Source organism: Vulpes vulpes, chromosome 12 (genome assembly GCF_048418805.1).
Source record: "Vulpes vulpes isolate BD-2025 chromosome 12, VulVul3, whole genome shotgun sequence".
Classification (NCBI taxonomy): Eukaryota; Metazoa; Chordata; class Mammalia; order Carnivora; family Canidae; genus Vulpes; species Vulpes vulpes.
In genome coordinates, this window is record NC_132791.1 from 18,336,416 (window position 1) to 18,351,514 (window position 15,099).

The following is a 15,099-nucleotide window of genomic DNA, read 5'->3' on the forward strand; positions in this document are numbered from 1 at the left end:
CATTTTGAGGCCACTTAATCTCCTTGGATGACTAACAGATGCTTGTTATTTGTCAGTATTTATAAATATGAAAGCTTATATTGAAAGGGCTGGATGGGCCTTTGGAGCGCTGTGAGCAGTTGTGCGGGTCACCGTGTGCTTTCCCACCGCTCCCGGGACTCGGGGCACATTTGCCTCCAGCCCCTGGCGGCACAGTCCTGTGGAAATGAGTCTCCGGACAGATTCGCAGGCAGACACTGCCTTTGCCGTGTTTGTCAGACACCCACTCATACCAGGTTTATATCTCCCAAAAAGTCCCCGAGGTTTCTGCCTGTGGGCATGGTTCTGGAAACAAGCCCTGTGTGGCTTCCCATGAGACGGGGCCTGATTTCGCAGGTTTGGGGCTCCCCGGCCCCTACAGGCCCAGCTGGTGACCCTGAGAGTCTCCATCAGCACTTTCTCTGGCAGCCTGAGCCCTCTGGGCCCCGGCCTGGCCAGTCACAAGTCCTGGCCTCCAACGCACCCCTGCCTTTCAGTGACTGATGGTGTGTAACTACCACAGCTCCCTTGTCCCTTCGGTGGGATATTCTGGGGTGCCCATTCATTCCACACGAGCTCCCAGAGTTCCAAAGAGGAGAGCATGATCTGGTCATCTGCAGGGGTGACTGGATGCCCCTGTATAGCCTGCCTTCACTTCTCTTTCTCATTTCCCCACTTCCCTGTTGGGTATGTCCTGGGATCACCTTCCACAGAAACTACTTGCAAATGAATGCTTCATCTGAGGCGGGATCCCAATCAAAATACTGACAGAGTGTGACAGACTCTTTAGAAAGTTCTCCTTCCTGGTGTGGAGAAAGACCTGGAGGGGGAAGATGGAGGCCAGGAGGTCAGCCGGGAGGTGTGAGCAGCAGTCCCACAGAAGGTAAGAGAGGAGTCAGTGCCCCGCTGTGTCTCAAACACCAACACATGCAGCAGAGCGGAATGCCCCAAGATAGTGGTTAAATATGGTGACATTTAGAAGAATAGAAATAACCATCATGGAAATATCTAGACTTTGCTGAACTTCCTCACACTTGCTTTTATCTTTTCAAAATTGTTGTTGTTGTTACTTCTAAGGAGGCATTCAGTCAATATTTATTGAATGAACGAGTGAAAGAAGAGATAAATGACCCCTTGGCTGCTGGCTGGGTGGCAGGGCCATTCACGGAGAGAAGGTCCAGGGGAAAAAAAGGAGCAAGTCTGGTAGGAAGGGTGGGGTAGGCAATCTCCTCTTCAAACAGATCAGATAACAGGGTACTCCGGGTACTTTTTGGAACTCAGGGTGCTGGGCAGGCGTAGGCAGGGGAATAATCAGACTATTTCATAGTCCTTGTAGCACGTGCTCCTGTCAATCAGGAGGAAGCCAGCCCCAGTGCCAGAGCTGAATCCTGGAGCCCCTACAGAGCCAGATGATAACACTTTAGTTGTTGGATTATGGGGAGGAGTGGATGCCGAGGGTAGCCAGACTACGTAAGGGACTCTTACCCACTTCCAACAGGTATATTTGTACCAGGTGTGTACAGGGTGAGCCCGAGCCCTGGGTTTGAGGTCAGGCAGAGAAACCAGGCAGATCAGAAGACATCACCCAGCAAGGTGAGACCCCCAGCTCCTTCTGAGAAACATCAGGGCAGGCTGAAGATAGTGAGCACTTATGGGTGTTTACTCAGGATGAGGATGCCTTTTCTAGAGCTTCCAACAACTCAAGAGAGTAATTCCCATTACTATCTCTATTTTCTAGATGAAGGAACTGAGCTGAAGGGAAAGGTTGAGTGTAGGGGACTGTAACTTGCCTATGACTACAAGGCTCTTAGGGGCCAGAGCCCAAATTCAAACACTAACCAAGGCCTGCCTATACTTGACTGCCCTGTAAGTTGGAGTATATGGTGGAAAGCAAAAGGGTAAGTCAGCCAGTGGGGATCAAAGAGCTGTGAGGGGTTCAGTGATGTCTTGGTGACCCAGGAGCTCAAGGAGTAAGCAGAGAAGTGCTTCTCCAGCTGCTAGGTTAGGCAGAGATTGCACACATGTACTTGCCTCAACGGGTGAGGTCCCCGCGGGATTGGGAGAGAAGGGGATATACATGAGGTTTGAAATAGTCTGTGCGTTCAGTGGATTTAAAAAGTGGGGTGCATAGTCTGTCTTTATACTTCCAAATCCAAACACAGTCCTGGCTACAAAATCATCATTCAAAAAGTATTTCTGAATGGATGAAACAAAAGACCGACTTGATTTTTCTCGAACAAAGACCTGATCCCATATCTCGTCTTCTTAAAATCTTCCCAACATGTGCCACCAATTGCAGGAGCAAATTCAAATGTCTTATCCTAGAATTCAAGGCTAGTGTGATCTTTACAGGCACACAATGCAGGTGGGAACCATCAAGTCCTTTCCAGGGATTAGTACAACCCCAGAGGGGAGACGAAGTCTCTTTTTTCTGAGGCCAGTCTCTGGGGTGGTGGAGTAATGTGAGCCTGGAGCTGTCTGCGAGCAACCCCTGCCACACTGCCACACGAAGAACTCTTGTTCCTCCCTGCAGGAAAGGAAGGAAGCCAAATACAGAGGAAAGCAGAAGCGAGACAGCAAGACAGCAGCCAGACAGTCACACACACACACACACACACACAGAAAACAGGCTAAGTGACCATATTTCTGTCCTTCTTTCTGGTTTCCAGAGCTAATAAATTCCTTTTGGTGTGCTTGTTGTGTTTTTGGCTTATGAATTCGGCTTGTGTCTCCCTTACTGCCTAGTATTCGGCTGTACTGGATTGCTGACAGTTCCCTGAAGTCCATGCTGTCCCCTTCTTGCACTCTCTCTGAGTTCAGACAATGCAGTGCCAGCCATACGAAGTCCAGGGGCGCAGGATGTTTGAGAGTGGCTCTTGTGATCCATCCTCCTTGTTTCCTTGGTCCCCCTTTGGGCACCACCATGTGGCCACACTCAGGTTGGCAGAGAGCTATCACCCTGCCACCCCGGAAACTCTCCATACTTCGTCTCCACCACCTCCCATACCTTCTCAAGTCTCCTGCCTCCTCTGTGCTCTCCAAAGTTTGCCTCTGCACGGGGCCCGGCCCCTCATATATGTTGACAGCTGCCTCTGTCATTCTGGTTCTGCTTCTAGATGGGGGACCTTAGATGCTGTGGGCTTTAGACCTTGAGAGTCTACAACATAGACTCAGATCAAGTACCCAAAGACCTCCAGCAATGTAAAGATGAACTACTTGTGGCACACCTCCTTCCCTTAGCGGGCCTGAGAGCATCATTGTCTGTTTCTTGGCCCTTGAGGTACATTCAGAAGTAGAGCGAAAGCCTACAGACCTTTCAGCCTCTGTGTTTCAATTATGTGATAAGAACACCAGCTGTTTAGAGGAGGAAGAATGACAAAGGTAGACAGGTTCGGGGGACTGGGATGTCGTAAATGAGGCAGAGTCTGTACTGGCCACCAGCAAGGAGGCCGGGCAGGTGTAGAGTGGTGACAGCTGTCCCACATGGGGTGGGACATGAGCGACAGCCAGGTGGAGTGGCCTATGTGACTCACGTAAGTAACCATAAGGACACTGGACTGGTCACCTTTGGCAAGTGATAAGAAAGCTGATGTTCTGGGAAGGTTCTTGAATGCCCAAGATTTTGACCTTCATTCTCAGCAATTGAAAGGGCTCAGTTTGATCCAGGGCCTCTTCTGAGAGGGCCAGTTGGTTTCACCCACTCCAGTGCACAGAGGACTGAGATGCCAGGTCATGAACCTCAACTTCTCTTCCCGGGGTTAGCAGGAGTCTCTCCTCCTTTTGGCTCTCCCTGAATTCCCATCTTGCCCAGCTCACTCTGTGACCCAGGGCCATGGTGGGCTCTGACTAAAACAGATGGCATCTTCACTTCATGACCTCAGGAACCTCCTGCCCTCCTCCTCTCAGTTCCTGTCCGTGTCAGGCAGTCCTCTGTCACTCGGTAGGTGGGCCAGTCCTCAATCCACTTCTGGGGTTTTCCAACCTACAACTGCCTTTTATCCTATGACTCACAAGAGATTCTCATCACTCTTCCATTTAGGAAGCCCCTAAGTGGAGGTTCTGGGCTGTGTGGCCTTTTTTTTTTTTTTTTGTCCTCAATTTCCTTCCTACCTCAAGGACTATTTGGGTGGATTCACTTTGCTGAGTTTCTGGGCCAGCCCAGCTGAATGGGAGGAAGTATCCCAGCATGCCCCTCGCCTGGTGATTCTGTTTCTCCTTCAGGGTCAAGCCAAGAGCCAGAGCATCACAGACTCAAAAGCTGGAGGGAGCAGACAGGTGGCCTCATACAGTGGTTCCTTGCAAAGATGTGACAGCCCGCGTCTGAAAGGAGCCCTACTGCTCACCAGCTAGGTGACCTGGAACAAGTTACTTCCTGAGCCTTTACTTTTTTTCATCTGTAACATGGAGCTAAAAATACCTACCTTGCAGGGTTATTAAGAAAGGTAAATGGACCTTATAATAAGTCTGATGTTTAATAACTGGGAGCTGATAGTATAATTATTTTATCCCAACCTCCTTGAAAGAACAAGGCGGGCTTGCCCAAGGTCATGCATTGTGACAGTCACAGTTCACTGTGTTTCCCCTGCTGGGGTTCTTCTGTCCCCACCAAGTGGGAGACAACGGGCAGGAGCGCAGATAGCATGACGGGAAATCCTCCCGCATTCTCTGATCATCTCCTGAGGGCTGCGCAGCAGTGGCAGGGTTAGCAAACCCGCCCCAGGGCCACTTCCACAGCAGCGGTGGACAAGAAAGGATCTAGGGGAAAAGAGTCAAACAGAAAGAAAGTGCCTGGAAAAGATGTTTTTATGTTCACTTACATGGAAAAAAAAATCAAAGTATACAGCATGAAGATATATGTGTCTCAGAAAATTCATCCTCATGAACCTGGTGGTTCAACGGCAGTTGTAATTCGAGAGCTGTCCCTGGAAGTCATAAAGTCAGGGGGACAGGGTGAGGGTGGGGGCGGGGGTGGGGGGGAGGGCCACCAAGGGAAAGGTAGTCATTATGTGCTATTTCTTTTCTAGTTTCAGATAATTTGGAGTTTAAACTTTTCCAGCAAGTCAGAGTTATATAAACAGATGCCATACTAAAATATGATTGTGTAAAAATATAAAACTCCTAAAGCATGATGGCAATATTTTAGGAAATAAACATTAAATTCTGGTAATATCAGAAAATACAAGTAGGATCATTTGAGCAGTTCGGTTTCTCTGTAGATTATGGATTTATGAAGAATAAAGCATTTGGTCGGCACATAACTTAGGGTAACATGTCTAAACACTGACTTTGTGAGAAAACATGAAGGACATCTTACACTCAACAACAATGGTTAAAGGAGGAAATTAGTTTCTGAAGGATGCAGTGGACAGAATGCCAAGGCCTTTGTTTTCAACTCACTCTTAACCGTGTTGGGATGTGTTCACACTGCATGGGGTCTCCTGCAGAATCTAGCACCAATAGAGGGATCAGATTTTACTTTTGATCTGAGTCCTTTATGTCTTCAGTTTTTGAGTGTATTGAGGTATGTTTTCTTTGGTTGCTGTCGTGACGAATGTGTAATAAAAAACTAATATTTACAACATTTAAACATTTTAGATTTCAGTGTCAACTCTTCACATAAGAAAAACTGGAAAACTCTTAGGAATCATTGGAAGGTCATTACTTCCTAGCATCTGTCATGAAACTGTTTTCAATACACAGAACAATTAGCCTATTAGCGCAGCTATATGTTTTCTGGTCCAGAATCTTCCCTGTGCTCAGTGGGGAGGCCAGTCCCGTGACTGCCATGTCAGCGGTTCGCCACGCTTCACAGTACTTATCCACAAGACGCACTCCGTGGGTGCTGGAGCCGTGCCAAACGACCTTCTGGGGCCTGCAAAGGAATCGTGTCACGTTACTTTTGAAATGTCTCTTCTTTGTGTCGTACCTCATCGATGAACAAATTGGCGTAAGTAACGAATCAAGTCAAACTCTTGAGCCCTTCATGGTCTGACCCCACAGCACCATCTGACCCCACCACTGGCAATGTTGCTCTTTCCAACTAGCTGAACACCGTGTATTCCAACCCTACCTTGCTCGTCCCTGTTCTCAGACCACACTGTGCTTTTGTGAATCTGAACCTTTGCACATGAGGACCTTTAGAGTGGCTTCTCTTTCATTTTCAGACCAGTGATAACTTCTTGTCTTTCAGAGTCCATTAAATGCTTGCTCTTACAAGCAGCCTTCTTGACTGTCGGCCCCAAATAAGGATGAATCTTTCTTCTGTACTATCATCTGTTTCTCCATTTTATAATTATAGTGTTCTGTCCGGAACTATAGCTAGTTGGCGATTAATCTCCCCTGTAGACCATGAGCCTTGTAAAGGCATGGGGTCATGCAGCTTATTACTATGTCTTCCAGGTGGACATCGGGCCCAGCATAGGGTAGATGCTGAGGAAAGCTTTGCCAAGTTGTTCTAATCTTTTTTTTTTTTAAAGTAGGCTCCATGCCCAGTGTGGAGCCCAATGAAGGGCTTGAACTCATGACCCTGAGATCAAGACCTGAGCTGAAATCAAGAGTCAGACGCTCAACTGACTGAGCCATCCAGGCACCCCAACCAAGTTGTCCTAATCTTAATAGCACACTGTTTCCAAAGAATTAGAGCCAGCTCACAGCATAGGGCCAGAGGATCCCCCAGAACAGCATTCCTTACTGCCTGTTGAGGGTCTATTGCATGCTAGATGTTCTCACACTTAGCATTTTATGCCCACAGCAACCCTATGGTACAGCTATGACTATCTTGCCCATTCCACAGTGAGGCACCTGAGGCTGAAAGAGTGGAGGAACCTTGAAAGGTCTTATTAAGGGGCCACTACCACAGGTCTCCTTGCTGGAAGGCCCGGGTTCTCTCCATGGCTCTCAGCTGCCTCGCTGAGGCTCTGTGCTAGCAACAACCCAGAGGGGCAGCTGGTAAAAGCATCCCATTGTTAGAATATCTCCTAAAGCTATCACACCATATGCTTTAAAGGCTTACCCCCTACTTACCAGGAAGGATCCGTCATCACGTCTCGGCCATCAAAGGAGTATATTGGAACCTGTGCATTGAACTGTCCTCCATGGCCAGAAAAAATTGAGTCCCAATTGTTGAAAAGTACTTGGCCCTGTGGAGATAGAAACGCCACGTTGGAATCATTGTGCTATCAGCCTGCAAATGGACTAGCTATTTATTCATTCTTCAAGACTGAGAGGCCACCCCACGCCAAAGCCACTAGCCCCAATCCCAGAGTCTGGACAGAGTGGGAACTCAAGAAATGTTTGTTTCTTTTATCATCCATCCTTGAACTCTTCTGGTTTTATTGTTTATTTCTTGATGTAATTTCTCTTATTATATGTGTATAAAGCTCCCTCCCCATCAAAAGCACGTTTTAAATCTTTACTAATTTTTATTTATTTATTTTTAGATTTTATTTATTTAATAATGAGAGACACACAGAGAGAGGCAGACACATAGGAATAGGGAGAAGCAGGGTTTCTGTGGTGAGCCCGATGTGGGACTCGATCCCAGGACCTTGGGATCACGACCTGAGCCAAAGGCAGACGCTCAATCACTGAGCCACCCAGGCATCCCCTAATTTTTATTTAAAGAATTCTTCTACATATATACCAAGCTTCAAATTAGTGCCAGGGCTTGTGCCAGTCTACACTGCAGGTGATACAGAGCTGACTCTTACTCCTCTCCTAAGGAGCCCAGTTTCCTTCAGTTATCTGTATTCCAAGAATACCAACAATTTGAGCGGGTAAATGTGGCAGAATGGAACCTAAGGATAAGCGATGGGTTGGGAGGTGCCAGGTGTGGGATCAGGATGGACCTTGCTAGCCTTGAGGTGCCAAATTGGAGCCCCAGGGTCACAGGGACCTAAGAGTCTCAAAGTACCTGTGAGCTATGGTGAGATCAACATCCAGGATATAGTGTGAGCAGTAGCAGAGCTGTCCCTCTGTAGCCTTACAGGAGCAGCCTATTTCCATGGGGTAACAGGGGTCCTACTAGGCCCTCCCCTGCCAGTGAAAGGGGGCAGAGAAATATCTGCCAGGATTTGGCAGCTTAGATGTGCCAAGAGGACCAAAGTACGGTGTAGGATAGTAAGGCTCTGCTCTGGGAGCTCCCCAGCTCTTCTCTGGTGCCACCCAGCCAACGCCCTACAGAAGGCAGCCCTGGGTGGAACTCAGAGTCCCAGACTGGGAGTCAAGGACTTGACTTCTGGTTTATAGTGACTTCCAGCAACCTCCTTTCTTCCTCTGTGCCTCAGTTCCCGCACTTGACAATCTGAAGAAAGAATGCCCCTCTCTTTTATTGGAAGCGTCTATTAAGATTATGGATGTAAAGCACTTTGTAAACCTAAAGAAAAGTGACATAACTGAAAGAAGTGATTATTGTTATTCCTTCCTTTTGTCTGATCCAAGAGCCATACTGTCCGAGCAAGAAGGGCCATGGCAAATATAAGGAAACTGAGGCACAGAGAGGTTAAATTGACCCACCCAGTCACACAAACAATCAGGGACAGGCGGGGTCAGGAACCAGCACACTTCTGATGACATCAGGAAGTGGCAGCTGCCTGCGGTCCCTGTGGAGACCAGTGCATCGGGGAGACAATGGGAAGAATATTTATTTTTACCTTGAGGTTCACTATTGGAAGGCTGTATCTCTCTGCTTTCCTCACCACCGTGGAGAGGTCTTGCAGATGGGAGGATAAGAATGCTCGGTAGGTGGACAACAGCCCCGCAGCCCTGGCCTGCTGGAAGCACTGAAAATCAGCTCGGATGTCCCCAGAAAACGGCGTGTTTAGGGCAACCAGGTGCAGCTGGGAAAAGTAAGTGAGCGTTAAAAGAGTTGAAGGCCAACCCTGAGCCCCATACCCATCTCATGTTGATAGTAAGATCCAGACTTCCTGGGATGGAAGGCACTATAGGTCACCTCATTCAGCCCCTGCCTGACCATCTCCAGGGCAGGAGAGCTCGGAGCCCCAGTCAGCCTGCTGCAGCTCTCTGAACTGCTCTAAAGGGTGGAGATTGCTTCCATAATGAGAAAACATAACAAAATAAAGCACTTCAGAGATCTGAGTCCAGTGTGTAGACCATTTGCTGGAGACTTCTGGGTCTGCCCTAGTTCAGCTTCCAAGAGGTTTCAGCTTTGCTACTGGATCCTAGAGTTAAACCAAGTTATCTGGCCTTGCCCTTTCCTCTACCTCCCAAGCAGCCTGGGGGCTGATCATGAGGGGCCAGAGGGAAAGGCACTTTTACAGGAGAAAGTCATGACATTAATTGCTAAGACTGCCGGGTAGACCCTTTTAGAAACCAGGGGTCACACAGTAACTCTACCCTCACATTCCTTGCCACCTTGGTCAGCAGCCAAAATAAAAGTCCTTCCAGAGAGTGTTTTCTCCCACATTTTCTCTCCCAAAACCCATCCCTCTCTCCCAGCCTTCGTGCTGTGCCCTCTAGAGTACATTCTGTAGCATATGTCCAAGAGTAGTTCTCTCCCTCCTCGATGTCACCTCAGGAGTGACTTTGCTCTCATCAGCACAGAGCTGGGGAGGGCTGGTGCCAGACCCTGGGCCTTAAGTCTCCAGGAAAAAAAAAAAAACTATTTCAAAATATCTTACACCAAAAGACGTGAAATGAGCCTTGTGTAGTGAGGCAGGAGGTGCTCAGTGCTTCTCTCCCCATTTCTGCACTGCCTCTCAGGCCTGAATGTCCCCAGCACCAAGCTTCTATATGGCCCAACACCAAGTGTCGCCATATTGGCCTTCTTCCGCTCATCAAGTGTCCAGCCAATTGGGCACAGCTCACTATGAACAACAACATCTAGACTGCCCCACGCAGTCCCTGCACTTCTCTGGACGTTCTTCTCCATTTCACCACCGTTTCCTTCCCCATTTTGAAGAGAAGAGACTCCAAGCATGCAATATCTCCTAATTTATGATTTTTATTCATTTCTGTTCTGCTTGTATCACCGTGCTAGATAGAAGTCCAAGTCAAGCCCCCTATCCCCCAACTGAGACAAGGCTTCCCCTGCGGCCCTCCCAGCAGCAGCCCTTAGGATGGGGTGGGGGCTGCAGCACACTGCTCACTCACCATGACCACTTTCAGCCCACTGGACTTCCGGCCCCACACACAAACTCTGTCGTCCTCCCTCCCATGTATCTGCAGACTAGCACCTGAGGGAAGAGGCCCTAGGGTCTCATCACCCTCTGACCAGCATGTTTCTGGTGGCTACACCCAAGGGCTGTCACAAGAGGATGGCATCCCTACACCAGGGGACACCTAGGAAAGGCGCAAGAGGTACATGCAGGGCTTCCCTGCCATGCCTCCGATCCCACCCATCTCCACGTCTCCTTCTTTACATAGAGATACATAAATAGAGAACTACCTGGAATGATGGTGGTTTCTGAATGGTGGGATGGGGGGCTTTTGTGCTCTCAGGTCTGTATTTCTCTAAGGGCTGGAACATTTTTCATAATGAATATGCTATCATTTTTATGAACATATTTTATGAATAATGTTTCAACAATCAACTTGTTAAATGGGTGATTTGGGGAGATGGCTGTAGTTTCGGTAAAGGTATAGGTGATTTACTGCTTCCTTCCCCATTCTTTGTATTGATTATCCAAACTTTCTACAAAATACATATGACTTTAGAATTTATAAAATACTATTTTAAAAATCCTTCAGTGGCTGCCCTAACTTCTCCCCTTCATGGCTGAGCTTTTGGAAGGGTTATCTCCTCTCTCTTTCCTCATCTCACCTCAAGCAACTGGAATCTCATTGGCATCCCTCCATGCCCCAGAAATGCTCTTCTCTGGCTTCTAAATTTGGAGGACACCATTTTGGTTTTTTGATGGCCCTCTTGGCAGCATCTGACATTGTTGGCTTCTACCTTGTTTGGCATTCTTTCTCCCTCTCTGGCTATGGCTTCTATTTGTTCTCATGTTTCTTCCATCAGTTCCTTTTTGTTTTTGCTCCTCGCCCTCCAATCTCTTCTCAGTGTGCAGACTTTCTTTTGGGAATCCTACCACCCACCCCCCCCCCACCCATGCCATGGCTGGGAGGAAGACTCCCAGGTCTGTATCTCCAGACCAGACCCTCAATCCCACACCCTCTGGGCAGCCTCCACTCATGTATCCTACAGGTACCTCAGACTCACAGTGTCCTGGATCAGGTCCTGCCTGATGAGTGGCAGCACCACGGGAAACACATTTCTAACGTCTGCCGAGCCCATGCCTCGTTTTTTGAAAATGCCCACATGACTTTCCTTTAGGCCATTCAATCTCAATCTCTTGGCTACGTTTGATTTGGCTGGGAGTGGGCAATGAGTCCAACATGACCCAGGTAGGCGACCTCTCCCCAGACCCTAAACTGAGTCAGGAGTACTGGGCTCTGCAGCTGTAAGACCACATGGTGTTGATGTCAAGATCAGTGCCATGGCAATGCAAAGCAGCATGTGAGCTTTGCAGCCGTGACCTGTGTCTGTGTGTTGGGATGGGGGTGGAAAGGAGGCAGGAGGAAAGAGGCTTCCAGAAGCTAGTCTGTAAAGCTACTGAGCAGGCTTAATAGCAGAGACAAGAGTCCACAGGCCCAGTGGTACTTCCTGCCATTGAATGTCCGAAGGCTCCTGCAATTAGCTGCATAAAATCTTCCCTTAAGCTAGAAGGGAAAGAGTCAGAGTTTTAATTCTGGCAACAAAATGATCCTTGGGAAAGAAACTAGAGCCACTCAATTATCCAAGCAGAAACTTGGGCATCATTCCTGATCTCCTTCGTCCTCGCTGCCCCATATTCATACCAGTGACCAAATCTGTCACTCCTGCTTTTTTTCTCCAGTCTTCTTATTTTTTCTACGTGTTCAGGGCCATGATCCTAGTTCAAAGACTACAACAGCCACCTGTCTTTGGGCCCCTGGTCCTGTCCCCTCCAATCCATTTGTACACTCTAACCATGGTAATTTCCAAAATGCCAGTCTCCTTCAGTAGCTCCCCACTGTCCAATGGAACAGGTGCAAGTCCTTAGAATTGGCTTACCAGCCCTTGATGACGAGCCCCCGCCCCTCCAGCCAGACGAAGTCCTCGCAGTTACACAAATGCCCAGTGCTTCCCCCGCACCTCCCTCTGCTCCAAATCCCCTCAGCCTCAACGCCCTCTCTCTCCCTCCCACCTGGCTCCGCCCTGCTCTCGGCTCTCCTGCAGGTCTTAGCTCAGAGGTTACCTCCTCTAAAAAGGACTGAATTCTTGAACGTTCCTCACACCCTGGCACCCTGTTTGCCTCACCCCGATGACTCACCACACTACTGTAACTACCTATTTTTTTTAAAGATTTTATTTATTTATTTATTCATGAGAGACACACAGAGAGAGGCAGAGACACAGGCCGAGGGAGATGCGGGACTCAAACCCAGGACCCCGGGAACATGACCTGAGCCCAAGGCAGACCCTCAACTGCTGAGCCACCCAGGTGCCCACCTACCTATTTTTTTGTTGGCCCTTCTTGCTAGTCTCTATGCCTCTTGAAGGCAGGGACCATGCACCAAGCATGGGGCAGGCACTCAATAGATACATATGCAGCATTTGCAGGAAAAATGCATGAACTGTACTTACCGCAGGCCTCTCGTAACTGATGCTTGAAAGGGGCATCCGTGGAGGCGGAAGCTGATGTGGCTGTTATGTAAAAGAGGAAAACAAACGGTCCTGAATAAGCATCCAATCTGTTCTCCAGAGTACACTGAGGTGCAAGTGTGATGTTTCGTGAATAAATACTTTAAATAGTCTGCTGTTGTCTTCAGGCCACTCTGAACTGCCAAGAGTCTCATGTCCCCCCTCCCTCCCGGCCCCCCGCTGTGAAGAAATGATCTTCAGAAAGGGAGGGGATATTCCCAAATCTTTTACAGAGAGCACTGAACCAAGGAACCAGAAGACCCATATTTTAGAGCCAACTCTTCACTTCGTAGAGCAGTCAGCAACTCAGAGTCTCAGTTTCTTGAACTGCAGGGTGGGGATGGCAAGACCTGCCTCAAAGCATTGCTATAGGGCCAAAATATGGACAATGGAAGTCGCCAACGTTCTTATCAGGCCAAGGAGTCTCAGAGTGCAAAACGTGAAGGGCTCTTCTAGATTGCCTATGCCAACCGTGACTTCACAGGGAATAAACTGAGGCCAAGAGAGGGAGAAAGCCTGTTGCCCAAGAGGATTCAGCTATGACATGCAAACAGCAGGTCTCTGGCCTCCGGGTCCAGTTCATCCACTGCTCTACTGTGAGAACATTCTGTTGGCACTTGGTAACTTCTGGCCTCCCGCCAGATACTAAACCATGCAGAGCTGGCTGGCCAGAGGCTGGAGAGCTTGGTTCTGGACACCAAGGGGGAGACTTAGTGGATGCCGATGAGTGAAGGAGTGAGAAGTAGGCCTGGGCAGCTACTCACATTGCTGGAGAAGGCGGGGGGCGGTGGGCTGTCAGCCGGAATGGGGATCAGCTCTCCCAGCTGGAAGAAAACAGTACATTGAAAATGAAACCTCAACTAGAAATCATTAGCCTACCCTCAAACAGAAAAATGGCATTTCCAGGGGTCGAATATGATTTTTTAGAGGGTATGTGGAAGCAGTCTGTTAAAAGAAGTTTAGATTTACCTGTAATTTCTTCCAACCATCTCGGACCCGAATGAAGAACTCAGTGCTGTCCCTCAGGTAGATGAACGTCCCTTCAATAACCAAGTGTGCTTTCTGCAACATGTCATCCATGCTGCTAAATGCCGTAACCTGTAGGAAAAATTTCCAGTCCAAACAGTGCAGTTTTATCGTTAGAGCAGTGGCACAATTCGAAAAACCAGCCTTTGAGAACCCAAACAGGAGCCATCTCCTGAAAGCCAGCAAAAAGGCTCTCTGCCCTAGAGAGACATGGAACTTCATAAACAGCCAAAGGACATTCTTTGTGAAGAAACAAAAACACAAATTAGCTTGGACCACAGATCTATACTGTAATAAATAAATGAAAACTGGACCATGATATTCCATGAGCAGAGATGTTTAAAAAGTGTAAAGAGAGTTGTCTTTCTTCAGTCCTGATAATAACAAAATCGTGAGTATCTTTTGCCACTTGGATTTGCATGAGCTGCCCAGGGGCACTGATGTTGTTAAATGTATTTAGCTCCTGCTACTCCATAAAGAGTTTCAGTTTTGTTCTCATTTGGAATAAGAAATGCAAGCTAGTGAGGAAATCCAAGTAGGGTTTGAATTGTTTTGGCCCCGCTGGTTAGTTGTAATATTAAATTACAGGAGAGACAGTAGGGGTCTGTATATCCCTTGGTCTAGAAAATGGCCAAAGATTTGCCATCCATCTTGGCAAATCTGGGAGCAGATACAAAAGCTACAAATGTCTATTGACAAGCATCACGTCTCCAAGAAATATTGGCCAAGAGAGCTTTTATTTTTCATCTCAACGGAGAAAGGTCATAAAACATTAATTTTCACCTAGCCTGGAAAATAATGAGTTTGTGCATCAAAATGGCTTAGAAAGCCCCCAAAGGCGCCAGATATCAAAATTCCATCAGCTGCTGGATGGATTTTTCCTCAGGCAGCCAAATTTTCCAACTCCAGCCAAGATCCTGGCGTATTCCCAGGACTCCTGACATCCTTGTGAGGTTGTCTGTCTCTCTTCCTGAGCATCGTAATAATCTCTGAGTGCTACACCCTGGACCAACGGTGTGCAGGGCGACCAATGTGCGAGAGATATCCCCTGGCAGGAGAGACAAGGCGGAACGACCCAGGGTAAGTCTGACCCAGACAGGGCCTGCCACGATACCGTTTACACTCTTGTGCTTATGTTTCTAGATGTCATCTAATTGGCTCTTGTTATAGTTTAGTCAATTAAGGATTAGAAGGATGGAACCAAAGTCATACGTGATTTTGCATTCTGTCTTTTTACTTGATAAGCCACCTTTAGGTGGAGATCCTAAGTAGCCTCTGTATGTGAAACTGTACCAGTTCTATTGCCAGGGAGGCCTAATTCTTACATAAAAGGTGTGCCAGCCCCTATGCACTAGAGTTGACATTCTAAGTAA

The 15,099-nt window shown here is 48.0% G+C and overlaps 1 protein-coding gene across 1 annotated transcript in view; it reads right to left on the reverse strand.

Annotated features, from left to right (window-relative positions):
* Positions 1-4,803: 4,803 nt before the first annotated feature.
* COL15A1 (collagen type XV alpha 1 chain) overlaps positions 4,804-15,099 on the reverse strand; it is a 104,628-nt gene continuing 94,332 nt past the window's right edge. Inside the window, exons 36-41 of the mRNA XM_072727866.1 lie at positions 13,670-13,798; positions 13,465-13,524; positions 12,644-12,703; positions 8,670-8,855; positions 7,042-7,157; positions 4,804-5,890 (exon numbers count right to left, since the gene is read on the reverse strand). Of these exons, the coding sequence (XP_072583967.1) occupies positions 5,677-5,890; positions 7,042-7,157; positions 8,670-8,855; positions 12,644-12,703; positions 13,465-13,524; positions 13,670-13,798 (765 nt within the window). The 3' untranslated portion in view covers positions 4,804-5,676. The remainder of the gene's footprint in view (positions 5,891-7,041; positions 7,158-8,669; positions 8,856-12,643; positions 12,704-13,464; positions 13,525-13,669; positions 13,799-15,099) is intronic.